Source organism: Mesocricetus auratus, unplaced genomic scaffold, assembly GCF_017639785.1.
Source record: "Mesocricetus auratus isolate SY011 unplaced genomic scaffold, BCM_Maur_2.0 Super-Scaffold_100707, whole genome shotgun sequence".
In the NCBI taxonomy this organism is placed as follows: Eukaryota; Metazoa; Chordata; class Mammalia; order Rodentia; family Cricetidae; genus Mesocricetus; species Mesocricetus auratus.
Window position 1 is genome coordinate 8,471,726 of NW_024429269.1, and position 15,822 is coordinate 8,487,547.

Below are 15,822 nucleotides of genomic sequence, written 5' to 3' on the forward strand. Positions count from 1 at the left end.
AAGGGAATGAGATTATAACAGGTGACTATGGATGAAAACACGAGGGTGTAGTGTTTAAAGTGCCGGGAGAGTAAGGAGGAGCAGAAGAGTCAATTGTGGTTACAGGTTTTGATACTTTTTAATGGACACATCATTTCCCTAATGCCACTTCCTTCTGTAAGATTTCCTCAGAGTAGTCGGTTACCGTCTGCTTTATACATTAAGAAACTGAAGCAGCCCAGGAGCTGGGAGAGAATGAAGACCCATCCCAGAGAGTGCCATGGCTCACACATCCCCCAAGGAAAGGCCTCTGTGGAGGGTGTGTTCTAGTCGGAGGGAAATGTCAGCAAAGCACGGTGTGGATGTGCAGGGAAAGAGAATGGTGGGTCTTGTGTGCTTGGAGCATGGGGGAGCGTGGGAGGGTCAGTGGGAAGCGAGTCAACACCGCAGAGGTAGGAAAAGAGGATTCTGGGAACCTCAGGCAGCAGAAGTCCCCGCGGCTCAGCAAGTGGGCTTGACCCTAAAGGTAAACGTGAAAGGAAGGGCCTTCGCCCCAGTGAGAGGAGAGAAAGTGCCTGGTGCTGGGGGAGACAAGTCTACCAATTGGTAATTTCCTTATCCATCAAAAAGAAGCCATGAAAGGAGCTTCCGAAGTGTGTTGAATCTTCCACCTGGCTGTTTGTGAGGGATGGCTCTGGAGCTGTGAAATGGAGAGTGGACTGAGTGGATTGACAGTGATTTGGCGTGCACAGCTCTGCACAAATGTTCCATTTCTGACTCTTCGGCAAACAGCTGTGCAATGAGTCCTTAAGCAGGGCGAGGCATATCGGCTTCTGTCCGTTTGGAATAAATGAGTAAAGTACACAGGTGAAAGCTGTAGAGACATGGACCTTGCTGTTTCTAGGCTCAGCACTTTTGGTTTTGACTTGTGCTGAGTTATTGGACCTGGGTCTTATAAAACAAACAAGTGATGACTTTTTCCTCCCCGTTCCGCTATTATAGTGACAGAAAAAGGATGTCTGTCATTGTTCGAACTCCATCAGGACAACTTCGACTCTACTGCAAGGGAGCTGTAAGTATCAGTGGTGTGGAGAGCTTGGCCGACTTCCTGGAGGAGGCTGCCTTGCTATTGTACTGCTTTCTAAACTGCTGTTCACATGTCCCCCACGGTCTGCCCAAAGCTGAAACACAGTCATAGGCCACTGAGACCACGGGTTCAAGGTGGCATTAGATAAGAGTGGGCAGTGAAAAGCCTGCTTTTATCAGTAGTGAGTTTTGGACACACAGTGTGCCACACAGAATCCCTGGAGTAGGGATTCCAGATCTGGTTTTGTTTGGTGTCTATAAAGGTTACAGCATTGTTGTCTGTGACGATGACCGAGTTGACCGGTGATCAACATTCTGTCTTCCGATATTGTTGCTCCCTAGTAATTATTCTTCCCATCTACTGTGGTTCATTTTCTCACTTAAGACAGAGAGGGGGCTGTGCTGTGGGGATAAGGGTTGTATCCATGTGTACATCTATTTTTATAACTCCTTTTGTTAGTATTCAGGCATCTGCACTGGCCTGCCCTTGGGGTTCTGTCAGGATACGCTCTCAGCTGCAGCGCTAAGAGCACCTCCTCTGCATATTCACTATGCTCCCCTTTTAAAGGGTCCTGCCCTCTCCCATCCTTCTCTTTGTCTGTCTGTCTGTCTGTCTGTCTGTCTGTCTGTTTCTTTCTCTTTTTCTCTGTTTCTCTGCCTGTCTCTCAGCCCCCTTCACTTTCCTCTTCTGCTGCTCCAGTTCCTAGAGGCCTCCCCTCTTTTCCTATTCCTTTTCCCATAATAAAAAAAGCCCACTCCATGTGAACTCTGTTGAATGGTGTCTTTTTTCTCCTGTGCTGCTTTGTGTTGTTGTTGTTGCTAGCTACAACACCTTTTGGACTAGTTTCCTAGGTCTTGCTTTTTTCCAGTATCCCTAACTAATAATAACCAAACTCCAAAGGCATTATTGCTAAGGAAATCTATTACTGCTTATGAGTTATACTTGTAAAATTGTATCCTGTTATATGGTGGCTCTGTGGGAACAAATGATCACACTTATTTTGAGACTATGCAAGGATACTTGCATCAGTGATGAGCCCGCAAAGCTTACCCATCTTCATCAGTCATAGTTAGGAACGCAATATGACTAGGGACTTTTGAAGATGAATAATGTATGTGTATTTTAAAGGCATTAAATTTGGACCAACAAAAGAATTCTACTTTTTTTGAGACAAGGTTTCTCTGTGTAACTTCCCTGGCTTTCCTGGAACTTGCTTTGTAGACCAGGCTGGCCTTGAACTCACAGAGATCCTCCTGTCTCTGCCTCCCAAGCTGTACAGCATCTCAAGACACTAATACTTTTTTAACTAAGCTAGTTTCTTAGAGAAGAGGGGAAGTTTTGATAAAACTGACTCTGCAAGATACGATGAGCACAGGCAGCATTTTCATGCCAACACTGTCCTACAAGCAGCACACAAAGTCTAAAAACAAAGTCAGGTGACACTGTGACCTCAATAGCCTTAACTAAAGTTGCCCTTATTGCAAAAGTGGAGTTCTTTAAGCCAAGCAGTGGTAGTACATATCCTGCCTGTCATTCATGAGGGACAGGATATTCCAAACTATGTATTTCTCATCAAAAGTCAGTTAAAAGCACCAGGCTTGTGGTCACTTTGGTAATGAGAACTTCCAGTATTGGCTTATATTGGGATAACTTAGGGTATGCACTTTATTCTGTTTACTTCTGCAAAAGATATTATAGGGTGAACACCCTAATAAAAACATTCCAAATTAGCTGGACATGGTGGTTCACACCTTTTATCCCAGCACTTGGGAGGCAGAGGCAAGCAGATCTCTCTGGGATCCAGTGAAAACCTGCCTCAAACAAAGAACACACAAATAAACAGAAAACTACCCGTCAACAAACAGAAATCCCACCTCTGGGCTGATGAGTTGCTTCAATATGTAGGACAATTGCTGCCAAGCCTGCCCACTAGCTGATCCTGAGACCCATACAGTGGAAGGAGAGAAGTCACTCCTGCAGGTCGTCGTCCTCTGACGCCACAGCATTCTCTCCTTGTGACACGTCACATCATACACAGACACACGGGGTGGGGTGTGTGCACACATACACAAACACACACACACACACTGAATACAAAAACACAATAAAAAGCTCCAATCCAAAACTTTTAAAGCATTGACATGATGTAGAAAATTCCACATCTGACTTCATAGTGTGAGTTCCCATGCAGCCATGGGAAAGATATAAAATTACTTTCAGGTTGTGTGAGTAGTGTGGACGTGAAACAAAAATGTTTAGACTGAGCTCCCATCCGTGAGACATCACATCACATGTGTACACATGTACTCCAAAATCAGAACATCTGAAACACTCTCATTTCAATAAAGGGTACTCGGCTTGTGCAGAGCTCATGGTCTGAGTTTTGCAGATGTGTGCAAATGTGGGCGCTGTGGTATGTATTTGCCTGCAGAATCTTCCCCATTGTTGTTTCTTTTTGACTTCTTGGATACACACAGCTTTGGTATAGTTGGGCACATTTTACAAAGCTCACATTTGGCCCAACTGAGAGCTCCCCTCTTTGCCCAGCCAAGCATTTTCATGTACATTAGGTAAATACTTACGAAAGAAAGCCGTGGTGTTTGTGCCCCTGGCAGATGTCGCTTGGGTTCTGCCAGTCTCAGTGACTGTTTCCCCCTTTCATAGGATAATGTAATCTTTGAACGACTTTCAAAAGACTCCAAGTACATGGAGGAGACATTGTGCCACCTAGAATATTTTGCCACAGAAGGTAAGTGAAATTTTGAGATGTTTTTGACCTACAGCTGAGCTTCCACATGCCCGTGGCTGCTGCATGGGCGGGCAGGCATGCCTTTGGACAGACGTAGTATCTACATGCTTCACAGGACTGAATTTTCAGCTGCCTTCCTCTGTCCCCTCCCACCTCCTGTGACAGTGAAGAAGTAGGTGACAGAGTCCAAACTGAGTTACCTGTGCTGGACTCTGCTACTTCACAAGTGGCACGGAAATGGAAGGCAGCTAATCTACAGCATTTAGAATCACAATCGTCTCAGATACTCTAGTAGGAGTCATTTCCCTGACCTTCTTGAGCTATCACTGGCTTGTCCAGGACTTAAGCAGATAATAATCCCATTGCACACTGTGAACAGGAAAGGAACTCTCTGGAAGCCTTTGGATAACGGTGATGTCAGATTTTCCTGCCGGTGAATGTGGTGATAGATGCTTAAGTGCTGAGTGCTACTCTCTGAGTATGGTATGCTTCCATGTCTAGACACATGCACGTGCACGCACGCAAGCGCGCACACACACACACACACACACACACACACACACACACACACGTGTGAGGACATGGATGCTTGAGAGCCCAGCTCTTCTATGTCATAGCACAATAGACTTTTTATGGATGTCTTGAAATGTGCTTCCTAAATCCTTTGCCTCCCCCCTGCCAGTGGCACACATAACATGTGAGCTACACAGGGATACCCCTCTGCAGTGGGAGATTCTCTCATGGGATCTAACGCACTCCTAAGTTCATAGGAAGGACAGTATATGTACAAAATACTTGGCAAAGGCCACTTAAGAAAGAAGCGGCTTATTTTGTCTCAGCGTTTTAGGGCGCGGTTCATCATGGAGGGGAAGGACAGCAATTAGAGCCTTAGCAGCCATTTGAATTGCATCTTGGGAAGCAGAGGGAGATGGAAGCTGGCGCTCACCTCTGTCTCTGTGTTTTATTAGTGTGGGACACAGGGCATAGCCACTCAGAGTCAGAATGGGCGTTCCTTCTTGCATCTAGGAACTCTCCACAGACACACTCAGAGGTGTGTTTCCTAGATAACTCTATACCCTATTGAGTTAGCAATCAGCATTAACCATCACAGTAGGTATTTTAAAAATTTCCTTTGTAGAGGAGTGAATGTTAAATTAGAGGGACCTGAGGAGCAGATGGCTGTTTTCATTTTCAAGCACTTGGCCACAAAAAGTATCATGTGATGTCCCATAGGAGGTGATGTGTTCTCCTCACCACTTACCTGTGCTGTCTTTCAGGCCTGCGGACTCTGTGTGTGGCCTATGCAGATCTTTCTGAGAATGAGTATGAGGAGTGGCTGAAAGTCTATCAAGAGGCCAGCATCATACTGAAGGACAGAGCCCAGAGGCTGGAAGAGTGTTATGAGATCATTGAGAAGGTAATTATAGGTGTCAAGGAGTGTGCCTAGTGAAGGATGTCACACTTCCAAGCAAAGTCTTTGGATAAGAATCCATTTGTTGTCTTGGGATCTGTTGCTTTCTCTAAGTGTCTCCATGGACCCCAAGTTTTTTTTATCATTCCTTTGCTTTGGGATGTTCTCAAGTTAGGCTGTCTGAAATGTCTAGTCACCCTCGGTCAGGTATTAACGAAACCTTAAATATATGGTCAAAACTAGTACTGATGGACTGAATAGATGGTTCGACTGTAAAGGACTTGTCTTGCAAGCGCAAGAACCTGAGTTTGATCTTCTGAACCCATGTTTTTAAAAAAGCATCTTGGGGAAGAAAGGGCTTACTTGAGCTTACAGGCTAGAATCTGGAGCCTGTGTTCTTGTACAGCTTGGGTTCCCAAACCTTTACTAGGACAGTGAGAGGATAAAAAAGAAAAAAAAAGACAAACATACAGACACATGGACACAAAAAAGCTGGGATTGGGTGCCCTGAACTCTTGGTTGCAGAAGCCACAGAACTTTGGAAAATGCAATGTGTTTATTATATAGAGTTGAACAAGGGGAACGGGGTTGTTGCATATAGCTGAACAGGGAGGCAGGGTTATCACATACTGATAAGGAGATGGGGTTATAGTATACAGATGAACAAGGAGATAGATTCAATTAATCTCCAAAGGAGCAGCTTCTGTAGGGTAACAATCTTCAGGCTATAACATCCAGGGGAAGAGAAAGCTGTGATAGACATTTTTGTACACACTGTCAACATTTGCACTGGGCCAAGAGTGAAGTGTTGCCATCCCTCTGAGCCTCACCCAGGGAAGGCTTTGCCACTCGCATGGGCTGAAGCATTGGTCCTTGACGTGGCTGTGCCCATGTCAAAGAGTACACATTCAGTCAGGATTTCACTGCCTCCTTACAGTGGAGGGAAGTGAGAGTAGGAAATCAGGGCAGGAACTTAAGCAGAGGCCATGGAGGAGTGCTGCTTACATGCTTGTTCCCTATGGCTTGCTCAGCCTGCTTTCTTACAAAACTCAAGGCCATCTGCCGAGGAGTAGCACTGCCTACAGTGAGCTGGGTTCTCTCCTGCTTCAATCATCAACCAAGAAAATGCACCAGAGACCTGCCTGCCAGTCAATCTGATGGAGGCATTTTCTCAAATTGAGGCTCTTCTTCCCAGGTGACTCTAGCCTGTGTCAAGTTGATAAAAACTAAACATGACACCCAGGCATCTCAGAATGATTGATGGGAGTGTCTTGAGTGGCTCAACATGGTCAATGGTTTGTGACTGCTTCACCCCTGGGTGTCATTCATTGGTAATGACCTTATCAGGGATGTCAGAGTTTCTGCTCTTGAAGATGAACTGTCCTTTAACTGATAATATTTTCTGGCCTAGAATTTGCTGCTACTTGGAGCTACAGCCATCGAGGACCGTCTTCAAGCCGGGGTTCCAGAAACCATAGCTACTCTGTTGAAGGCAGAAATCAAAATATGGGTGTTAACGGGAGACAAGCAAGAAACTGCAATCAATATTGGTAATCAATTCTATAAAATTTCAGATGATGATTTTCGTTGTAAAAATATGTGTTTTTCTAGTGTGTTGGCAGTTTATAAATCTCTCTTTTGCTCATATGGGTCTATTTTGCCTGTTACAAATGTGTACACACACACACACACACACACACACACACACACACACACACACACGACCTCCTAGGTAAAACAAGAGAATTTAAGAGTTGACTATATAGATTATTTTCAATGGCTTCCTTCCCCGCGTTTTCTTTGACAGTCTTGCTGCTACTTTTTATAATTGCAGCCAGTGTAAGTGACTTTACAATGTAAGTCATCCTCTCTAGGGGTGTTTCACTTGTGTCTTCTCCACCCTTCTTCACACTCTTGTTGCTGAGCATCACAAGGGCGAAGAAAAAGAACTTTAAGTCAGAATGATGTTGATGATGACACACATTTTGTAGAACTACTGTGTGATCCAACTATACCACTCCTGAGTGTATATTTGAATGAGTGTAAGTGAGCATACTACAGAGACCTGCACATCCATGATTATGGATGCACTGTTGACAATAGCCTAGATACAGACCAGCCTAGATGCCCTCTAACAGATGAACAGATACGTGCAGGTGTTCTATGCACAATCGTCATAAACTGTTAATAAGGAAATGATGTCATTTTGGAAAATGGATGGAATTGGAGAGTCTTAACGTATTAAGCCAAATAAGCCAGACTCAGAAAGGCAAGTGTTTCTGTAGTAGGTACAAGCTAATGGGTATAAATCGAGATGAAAACACACATGTGATATGCAAGTTAAAATGGGACTAGAGCAGTGACAGGGACGTCTGAAGGGAGGGGAAGAGGGGATAAAGAGAGAAGTCAGAACTGCACATGAAAAGTGTGAGAAACCTAAATGCAAATATAAATATGTGTACATACACATGCCATAAAAGCAGAAGGGGACTGTTTGGAGAGGGGAAGGAGACCACTGGAGGAGAAGAAAAGAAAGGTGATGAGGGGCAAAAATGAACAAAAACTATAGTTATGTGTATGAAAATATCAGAAACCACAACTTGTTGCTTACTCTTAAAAGTTGTTAAGAAAAATAGATAAAATTAAATCACTTTCAGGGTAGAAAGAAGCTGAAGCTATTATTACTTAAAATAAACTTAGTTCTGCTCATTTCAATTAATTTTAAACTACCTGGCCAAAGCATTATAGTTTTATGAGACCTGATGTATTTGTTATGAAATAAATGCATGGGTTTGTAAAAGCTGTGAGCTAGAAATGTAGCCAGTGGTAGAGAATGCTTGCTTAGGACACACAAATCCCCAGCACTGCCAAAAAAAGAAAAAAAACAAGAATTCTGTAACTTATTTATTCATGGACATAGGATGTACTCTGTCCTAGCTCCCTTTAGAAGAAAACATGCTAGAAACTCAAGTCAATGGCCTGACCCTCCTCAGAATGGGTTCCTCAGACTTCTACTAACTCCAATTGTGGCCCTTTCTTCATGCCCTTCTCTTTGGAATCAGCTGTCTCCCAGACAACCTTGTCTGCAGACAGCACCTTCCCACAGAGGTGCTTTTTATTTAAAAATTAGGCAAATTCTATCCAATCACTTTTTAAAATCTCAGATAATTATTAAAATATACACTGTAGGCTCCTAAACAGCTGACATTAGACTCACAAGAGAACAGGAACAGTGTTCCCTGAGTCTCTGAGACATCTACAGTGGACTCTGTAGATCTGTGCTGCAGTTACTCAAGTGTATGGTTTTGGACAGCAGTGTGATGGCATTTCTTTACAAACCCATTGCTATTACTAGAAAGTAAGCCTTCAAGCCTATAGCCCTTAATGTGTCAGTAACAGTTTCAAATGAAGGGGACACATTTTTTTTCAGTAATGTTTTTCCTTATACATGTGTAGACTGGTCCTTCATGTATTATTTTCCTCTGTAAGTTTGGTCTTAAACAGGGTTTTCCTTGATGCAACTTGTAAGCCCCGATCACAGGGAGTATAACAAGTCGACTGCTGCTCTGGGGTGGATGTCTTGTGCCTCTTAGAGTGATAAGAAAAATGTAGTTAACCTTCAAGTGGAAATGCTACTAGGGTCATAACCTTCTCATTTTCCCATATACTCAGTGAAATGAATCATAGTGTGTAAAATTGCAAACTTTAAGCAAGCGTGTGACAATCTTAAAGAAAGGGCTGATAGTATTCCTAACATGATAAGGAGCCTGGACTCTACCACAGAACATCTGGATGCCCATGCTCCCAGGTGCTGAACTCCACCAGGAAAAGGGCACTGGACTAATGGGCAGGAGGCAGAGTTCAGGATGGATGTGTCCTTCCTACTCCATAGTCCTCTTTCATCTCTGTAAAATCCGATGGTATCAACCAGGATGCTTAAGTCATATCAGGGGAACCTCATTATTTCTCTTGTTAAAACTACCATATATTTTTAAAACGAAAAGAAATGGAATCGTTTAAAACCCCAAAGCCAGATGGACAAATAAACATGTTAGAATCCTTTTAAAAAATTCAAGATAAGAAGTAACACAAAAGAGTTCTATATGCAGTTGCAGACCCATCTTAACTGTAGTGGTGGGCAGCTCGGAGTGGCTCTGAGCGCGTGTCCCTGGGTTCCACTTAGCATTTCACAAATGCTTTCTTCCCGCTTGTATGTTCTTAGATTAGCTCCAGAAGGAAGGCCTATATTTGATTTTCACTTACAAAAGAGGGACATTTTGACTAATCGTTTCCCTGTATGTTGGGCTAACTCTTCATCCCTTGGGACTTCCCACGACTCCAGACAGCTCAACTGTTAGAAATTTACTGTCACTAATGTGAAAGGATTTACTGGAAGTATTTTATTTGAACAACAGCTGCTGAAGCAAGCTGTAATTTTTAAACCCTCAATTTCTGCTTCATTTTTATAGTTTGCAATTGAAGCAAAACACCATTTGACAACTGAAGGTACACAAAGGCATTATGGAGAAACCCCTAAGTACTTTCTCTCCAGCATGGCAGGAGGAAAGCAATAAATAAATAAGTGACACTTGCATGAATTTAAAGAGAAAGCTAGAGGCTCCTGAGGAGAAGCAGATTAAGCTGTTTTGTTTCATTTGGAAAATGAAGTTGGATTTTGCTCGGAAAATTATCATAGACCACCTGCCCTCAACAGATCTGTGGTGTTTAACTCTGTGAACTGTGAGCACTGACCCAAGTTTGCTGCCCTTGATTTTTAATGGTTTTGAATGCAATGAGATCAGCTCTTGGAGAAGAGCCAGGCAAAGAAGTCAGCCCACACTTGTAAATTGAGGTCTAGCTCTTTAATCTCACAATCCATAAGACGGCCAGCCAGGCCAGCCATCAGGGACCCAGAGTGACGCCTCTGTGGTGGGTGACTTCTCACCATGGTTGACATAATCAGCACACTACAAAGGCACTAACTCTTCTCACTACCAGAGTATGGTCAACTCTCAGAGAAACCATAGTCTGTGGCTCTTAGAGTATGACTCGATTTTAAAATCAATATAGTAACATTTTACCCTAAAGAAAAAAAATTACCAACCTAAAGCTCTGAGCTCTCCCAACTAGTGTTCTTCTTTGGAGAGGAAGTGGAGAGAATAAGCTTGCATTCCCAAACACATCTACATCTAGATTTCTCAGAAGACATGTTTGAAAGATGGGAAAGGATCTAACCTTCCTGACCGTACATTCTGGGATCACAGCAACACCAGGCACCTGCCAGTGTGATTCACCATGGTGCCAACCCACAAAAGTGTGTTGTGTTGGAGGTCCTTAGATGTTTCCCAGAGAATCTGGTCAGTGAATGCCTGCCTTTGGATGAATGAAAACCACTATATGAGATGGTCTCATAGGCTTCTCCAAAAGGAACCAGAAGGTCCAGGCAAAGGTCTGTCATCCAGAGAGCCAAGAAGTAGAGGGTCCCTCTCAGAACCTGGTTCCTGGGCGCCTTTCCCTCAGACTCTTAGGTTCCCTCAAGAAAGTATGTGCTGAGCTGGCCTTACCTTGTGAGCTTCAAGTGCCCGACCTCATCTGTTCTGTGAACTGTCTTATTTTTATTTCTGTTTATTTATTTACTTTTAGAAATAATTTGGTTCTTTTCCTGAGTCTATTCTTTCGTTACTCATTTCTTTTTCCTGCCGGGAGGTGGACCCCATATACCATGGGGTGTGAGATCCAGGCTGAGTTTCTTCCTCTCTGTGTACTTCAGTTTGACCTTTAAAGCAAGTACTGGTCACCTCCAGGTGTAAAGGAGTTAGTATGCTACCTTGAGCATCATCAGCTATATTTGCCAGGAATCACTGCAAGGCTAGCCAGACTCACAATCTATTATCCATCCATGCTAATGAATTCATCATTAACTCATGCCCCAACTGGAGACTGCAGGCTCTCCAATTTCACTGTAGAGTTCTGGTAACTGTTCTAGCCTCACATTGGAAAGAAATGCAAGTCTTGATTTTTTTTTCATTTTGATCAGCATCCACTGAGGTTAGAACCTCTGCCATTAAAATAATGGGTGTGGCCTGAATTCACCTGGGAATGGGGGTTTACCCCTCTGAAGGAGCAGACCATGCATAGTCAATAGCAATGTGAACAGGCACCATAGCCGATCATTTTACAACAGTAAGCTTCTAATAACCATTTTATATGTTAACTGAATTAATGAGTTATTATTTAAAATAAATTTATAAGACCGTAAGTATTTAAAAGCCAAAGCTTTGATAAGTAGTAAAATTCAGGGACATGGAGAGACTGGGTCACATTGCCAACTTAGAAATAATGGGAGATGAAAATTATTTTCATCTTCCAGACTTTAAAATGGAATGAATACACAGTAGTGCTTTTGGGTGTCATTAATCCCACAGACATAAGAAAAATAACACAGATTGAAAACTTGACATTTATTGTAAAATTGTTTGATAGATGATTATCCCATGACTTTAAAGAAGTGGCAACTATGGGATTTGAAAAAGTCTCCTCTGAAATCCTGCTTTAAACTATAATGCCAAAAATTTTTAAATGTATTTTTATTTAACAATTTCTTCCAACCCTATCAGTTTCCCCTCCCTCCATCCCTTTACTCTAAGTCCATCCCCCCCAAACCTCCTGTCCACTCTTTCCTCATCCATCAATTCACTCCTCCTTCTTTCTCTTCAGAAAAGGGCAGGCTTTGCCCCTTTCTAAATGGAGATAGAGAAGTGGGTGGGGAATGGGAAGATGAGAGTGGGGGAGATGGGAGGAGAGAAGAGAAGGGAAATTGTGGTCAGTATGTAAAATAAATGAAAACTGTTAATTAAACTAAATGAAATTTAAACAGCAGAAGAAAGAAAAGGGTAGGCTTCCCACATATATCAACCAGCCACGGTATATCAAGTTGTAGTAAGACTAAGCAGCCCTCTCCTATTTAGATTGGATGAGGCTACCCAGAAGGAGGAAAGGGTCCCAAAAGCAGGTAATAGAGTTAGAGCCCTACTCCCACTGTTAGGAAACCCACAAGAAGATCAAACTATATAAGTGTAATGTATATACAGAGGACCTAGTGGGGAACAGCCTTGAACACATTGGCATAGGAGACAACTTCCTGAACAGAACACTGATGGAGCAGGTACTAAGATCAACAATTAATAAATGGGACCTCATTAAACTGAACGTCTTCTGTAACATAAACGACTCACTATCGTTTATGCTACAGAATGGGGAAATATTTTTTTTACCAACTCCACATCCAATAGAGGACTAATATCCAAAATATACAAAGAACTCAAGAAACTAGATATCAAAAGTCAAACAATTCAATTTAAAAATGGGGTACAGATCTAAACAAAAAATTCCCAATAGAGGAAACTCAAATGACTGACAAACACTTAAAGAAATGTTCAACATCCTTGGCCATCAGGGAAATATAAATCAAAACTACTTTGCCATTCCATCTTATGTGTCAGAATAGCTAAGATCAACAACACAAATGACAGCTCATGCTGGCAAGGATGTGGAGCAAGGGAAACAGTTCTCCCTTGCTGGTGGGTGTACATACTTGTACAGCCACTTTGGAAATCAATATGGTGGTTTCTCAGAAACTGGATAATCAGCCTACTTCAAGACCCAGCTATGACACTCCTGGGCATATACCCAAAGGATACAAGGACACTTGCTCAACTGTGTTCATAGTAAGTTTATTCATAATAGCCAGAATGTGGAAGCAACCTATAATGCCAGAGTTTTAAGGTTAAAATTTTTTCCAGTTCCCTCCACAGCTAGGTAGCTCTGTAGGATCTGGCCCCCATGGGCAAGATGCCATTTATCCTCATAAACCACTGTTGCTCACAAGACATAAATATTCTAGAACTTAGTTTGACTAAATTAATTTCTGAGGTATTGTAGAAAGTACACTTAAAATAAATTACACAGTTGGCAGAATAGCTAGTGGTAGAGTTAGAGTGGGAGGTTCTGCGTTCAAACCCAAGTGCAATGAGAGATTCTTTGTCCCGACAGGGTCCTGCCACCTTAGAGCCCCAAATAAACGCACAGATACTATATTAATTATGAAACTGTTGGCCAATGACTAGGGCTTCTTATTGACTAGCTCTGTCTTAATTATTAACCCATTTCTATTCATCTAAGTATTTCCACATGGTCTTATCTTATGGGAGAAGGGTCCAGTATGTCCTACCTTCCCAGTCTCACATGGCCTCTGCTGTCTGCCCACATTTCCCAGAATTCTCCTCATCTCCTAGTCCCACCTATCTCCTTGCCTCTATTGGTCACAGTGTTTTATTCATAAACCTGTAAGAGAAACATATACACAGAAGGACTTCCCCCATCACCCAAGTACCATAAAAATAAGTTTTAGTGCTGGTAAAATGACTCAGTGGGTAAAGGTGCTTGTCGCCAAGACTGATGACATGAGTTTGATTTCTGGAGTCCAGATGATCCCTAGAATTGACATGGTGCAAGGAGAGAACTGACTTCTGGGAGTTATCCTTGAATGCAAGTGTGTGCACGTGCATGTGTGTTTGTGCACACACACGTGCACTCATGATAAAAAATTTTAATTGATTTTTAGCTCTAACATTATTATAGGTAGATAAACAATTGCTAAAGAAACCAACAGTATTTTTTGTTTGTTTGGTTTTTCATATATATATATTTGTTATATATATATATATATATTAAGTTAGAAACAAGCTTGTTTCACATGTCAATTCCAGCTCCCTCTCCCTCCTCTCCTCCCCCACCCTCCCCACCAGGCCCCCCAGGTCCCCACCCAATCTCCACTCTGATCCCCAGGGAGGGTGAGGCTCTCCATGGTGGATCTCCAGAGTCTGTCATTTCATCCAGGGCAGGGCCTAGGCCCTCCCCCAGGAGTCCAGGCTGAAAGAGCCTCCCATATTGTGGTATGGGCACTCAAAGTCTATTTGTATGCCAGGGATAAATACTACCCTAGACCCCATAGATTACCTAGACCTCCTAACTGATGCCCACATTCAGGGGCCTGAGTCAGTCCATGCTTTCCAAACAGCCATCAATCTGGAGTTCCGCCTTGTTCAGGTCTACTGTTTCTGTGGGTTAAACCAACCCAGTCTTAACTACTTTGCTCATCATTTCTCCCTTTCTGTCAATGGGTTCCAGGAGTTCAGTGTTTAGCTGTGGGTGTCTGCTTCTGCTTCTATTAGTCTCTGGATGAAGGTTCTGCTTCCCAGACTCTCTGGCAGTAGGGTTGTATGCTGGCAACACAAACTCCATATACCATGTTTGTCTTTTTGTGACCGGCTTACCTCACTCAGGATGGTTTCTTCTAGTGTCATCCATGTGCCTGCAAATTTCAAGATTCCATTGTTTTTTTTTTTCTGCTGAGTAGTATTCCATTGTGTAGATGTACCACATTTTCTCTATCCACTCTTCAATTGAGGGGCATCTAGGAACAATCGTTATTTATTGCAGCCGCACTTGATCTAGCTGGTGGCGAGATGTAAGGTAGCTTTGTTTGATAGACCTTTTTTTTTTTCTTTTCTGGAAATGTGTACAATCATTCTCCCATTGCACTTTTCCATTGTTTCTGAGTGCCTGCTTTCAAGGAGGTAGGGTGAGGCTCTGAAAGTGCCAACTGAGGGGGGGTGAAAGAAACACCCTGGAGTTCTGGTGCCCTGCTTGGAACAACCTGAGGCCTGGAGACTGCACACTGCAGATCCCATCCTAGCAGGTTCCAGCCTGCCCAGAGACTGCCAGCATCCTAGTCCCTTTCTCTGCCAATTGGACTAGGAAAGCCTGGGCCTGTTTCCAGCCCACCTTCTGGTTCCCTGCTAGGAACCACCTGGGGCCTGGGGATTGCACACTGAAAATTGCATCCTGAGGAGGTCCAGCTCATGTAGAGACTGCCAAGGCTATGGGACTATGACTGCCTCCACCCATGGGAAGAGGAGAGCCATCAGAATATTGAACCTGCTTGCACCCACTAAAAGGGAACCCTGGTCCTGTACCCACAAGGAGAGGAAGAGACTCCTTCTGCACCCACTGGAAGAAGGGATGGGAAGGAGACAATATAAACATACTCAGCAAGAGAAAAACCAATATGACACCACCAGAGTCTAGAGACTCTAGACAAGCAAGACCTGAACATCCCAACACAGATGAAGCAGAAGAGAATGACCTTAAAAACAACTTCATGAAAATGATAGAGGACCTCAAAGAGGATATGAGACAATCCTTTAAAGACATGGAATAAAAGATAAACCAAAAAATACAAGAAATAAACAAATTTCTTAAAGAAAACAAGGAAAGCCAAGAAAAAACAATCAAACAGATGAAGGAAACAATTCAAATAGTTCAAGACATGAAAACTGAAATAAAGATGATAAAGAAAACACAAACTGAGGGAATTCTGGAAATAGAAATGCTGGGTAAATGATCAGAAACAACAGATGCAAGCATAATGATCAGAATACAAGAGATGGAAGAGAGAATCTCAGACATTGAAGATACACTAGCAGAAATGGATTCATGGACCAAAGAAAACATTAAGTCCAACAAATCCCTAAC

At 42.8% G+C, this 15,822-nt stretch overlaps 1 protein-coding gene across 4 annotated transcripts in view; it reads left to right on the forward strand.

Moving 5' to 3' along the window:
- Atp8a2 (ATPase phospholipid transporting 8A2) overlaps window positions 1-15,822 on the forward strand; it is a 547,410-nt gene that overhangs the window by 185,057 nt on the left and 346,531 nt on the right. For all 4 annotated transcript variants that reach the window (XM_040740602.1, XM_040740601.1, XM_040740603.1 and 1 more), the window contains 4 exons: window positions 982-1,051; window positions 3,731-3,815; window positions 5,093-5,232; window positions 6,638-6,776. In XM_040740602.1, the coding sequence (XP_040596536.1) occupies window positions 982-1,051; window positions 3,731-3,815; window positions 5,093-5,232; window positions 6,638-6,776 (434 nt within the window). The remainder of the gene's footprint in view (window positions 1-981; window positions 1,052-3,730; window positions 3,816-5,092; window positions 5,233-6,637; window positions 6,777-15,822) is intronic.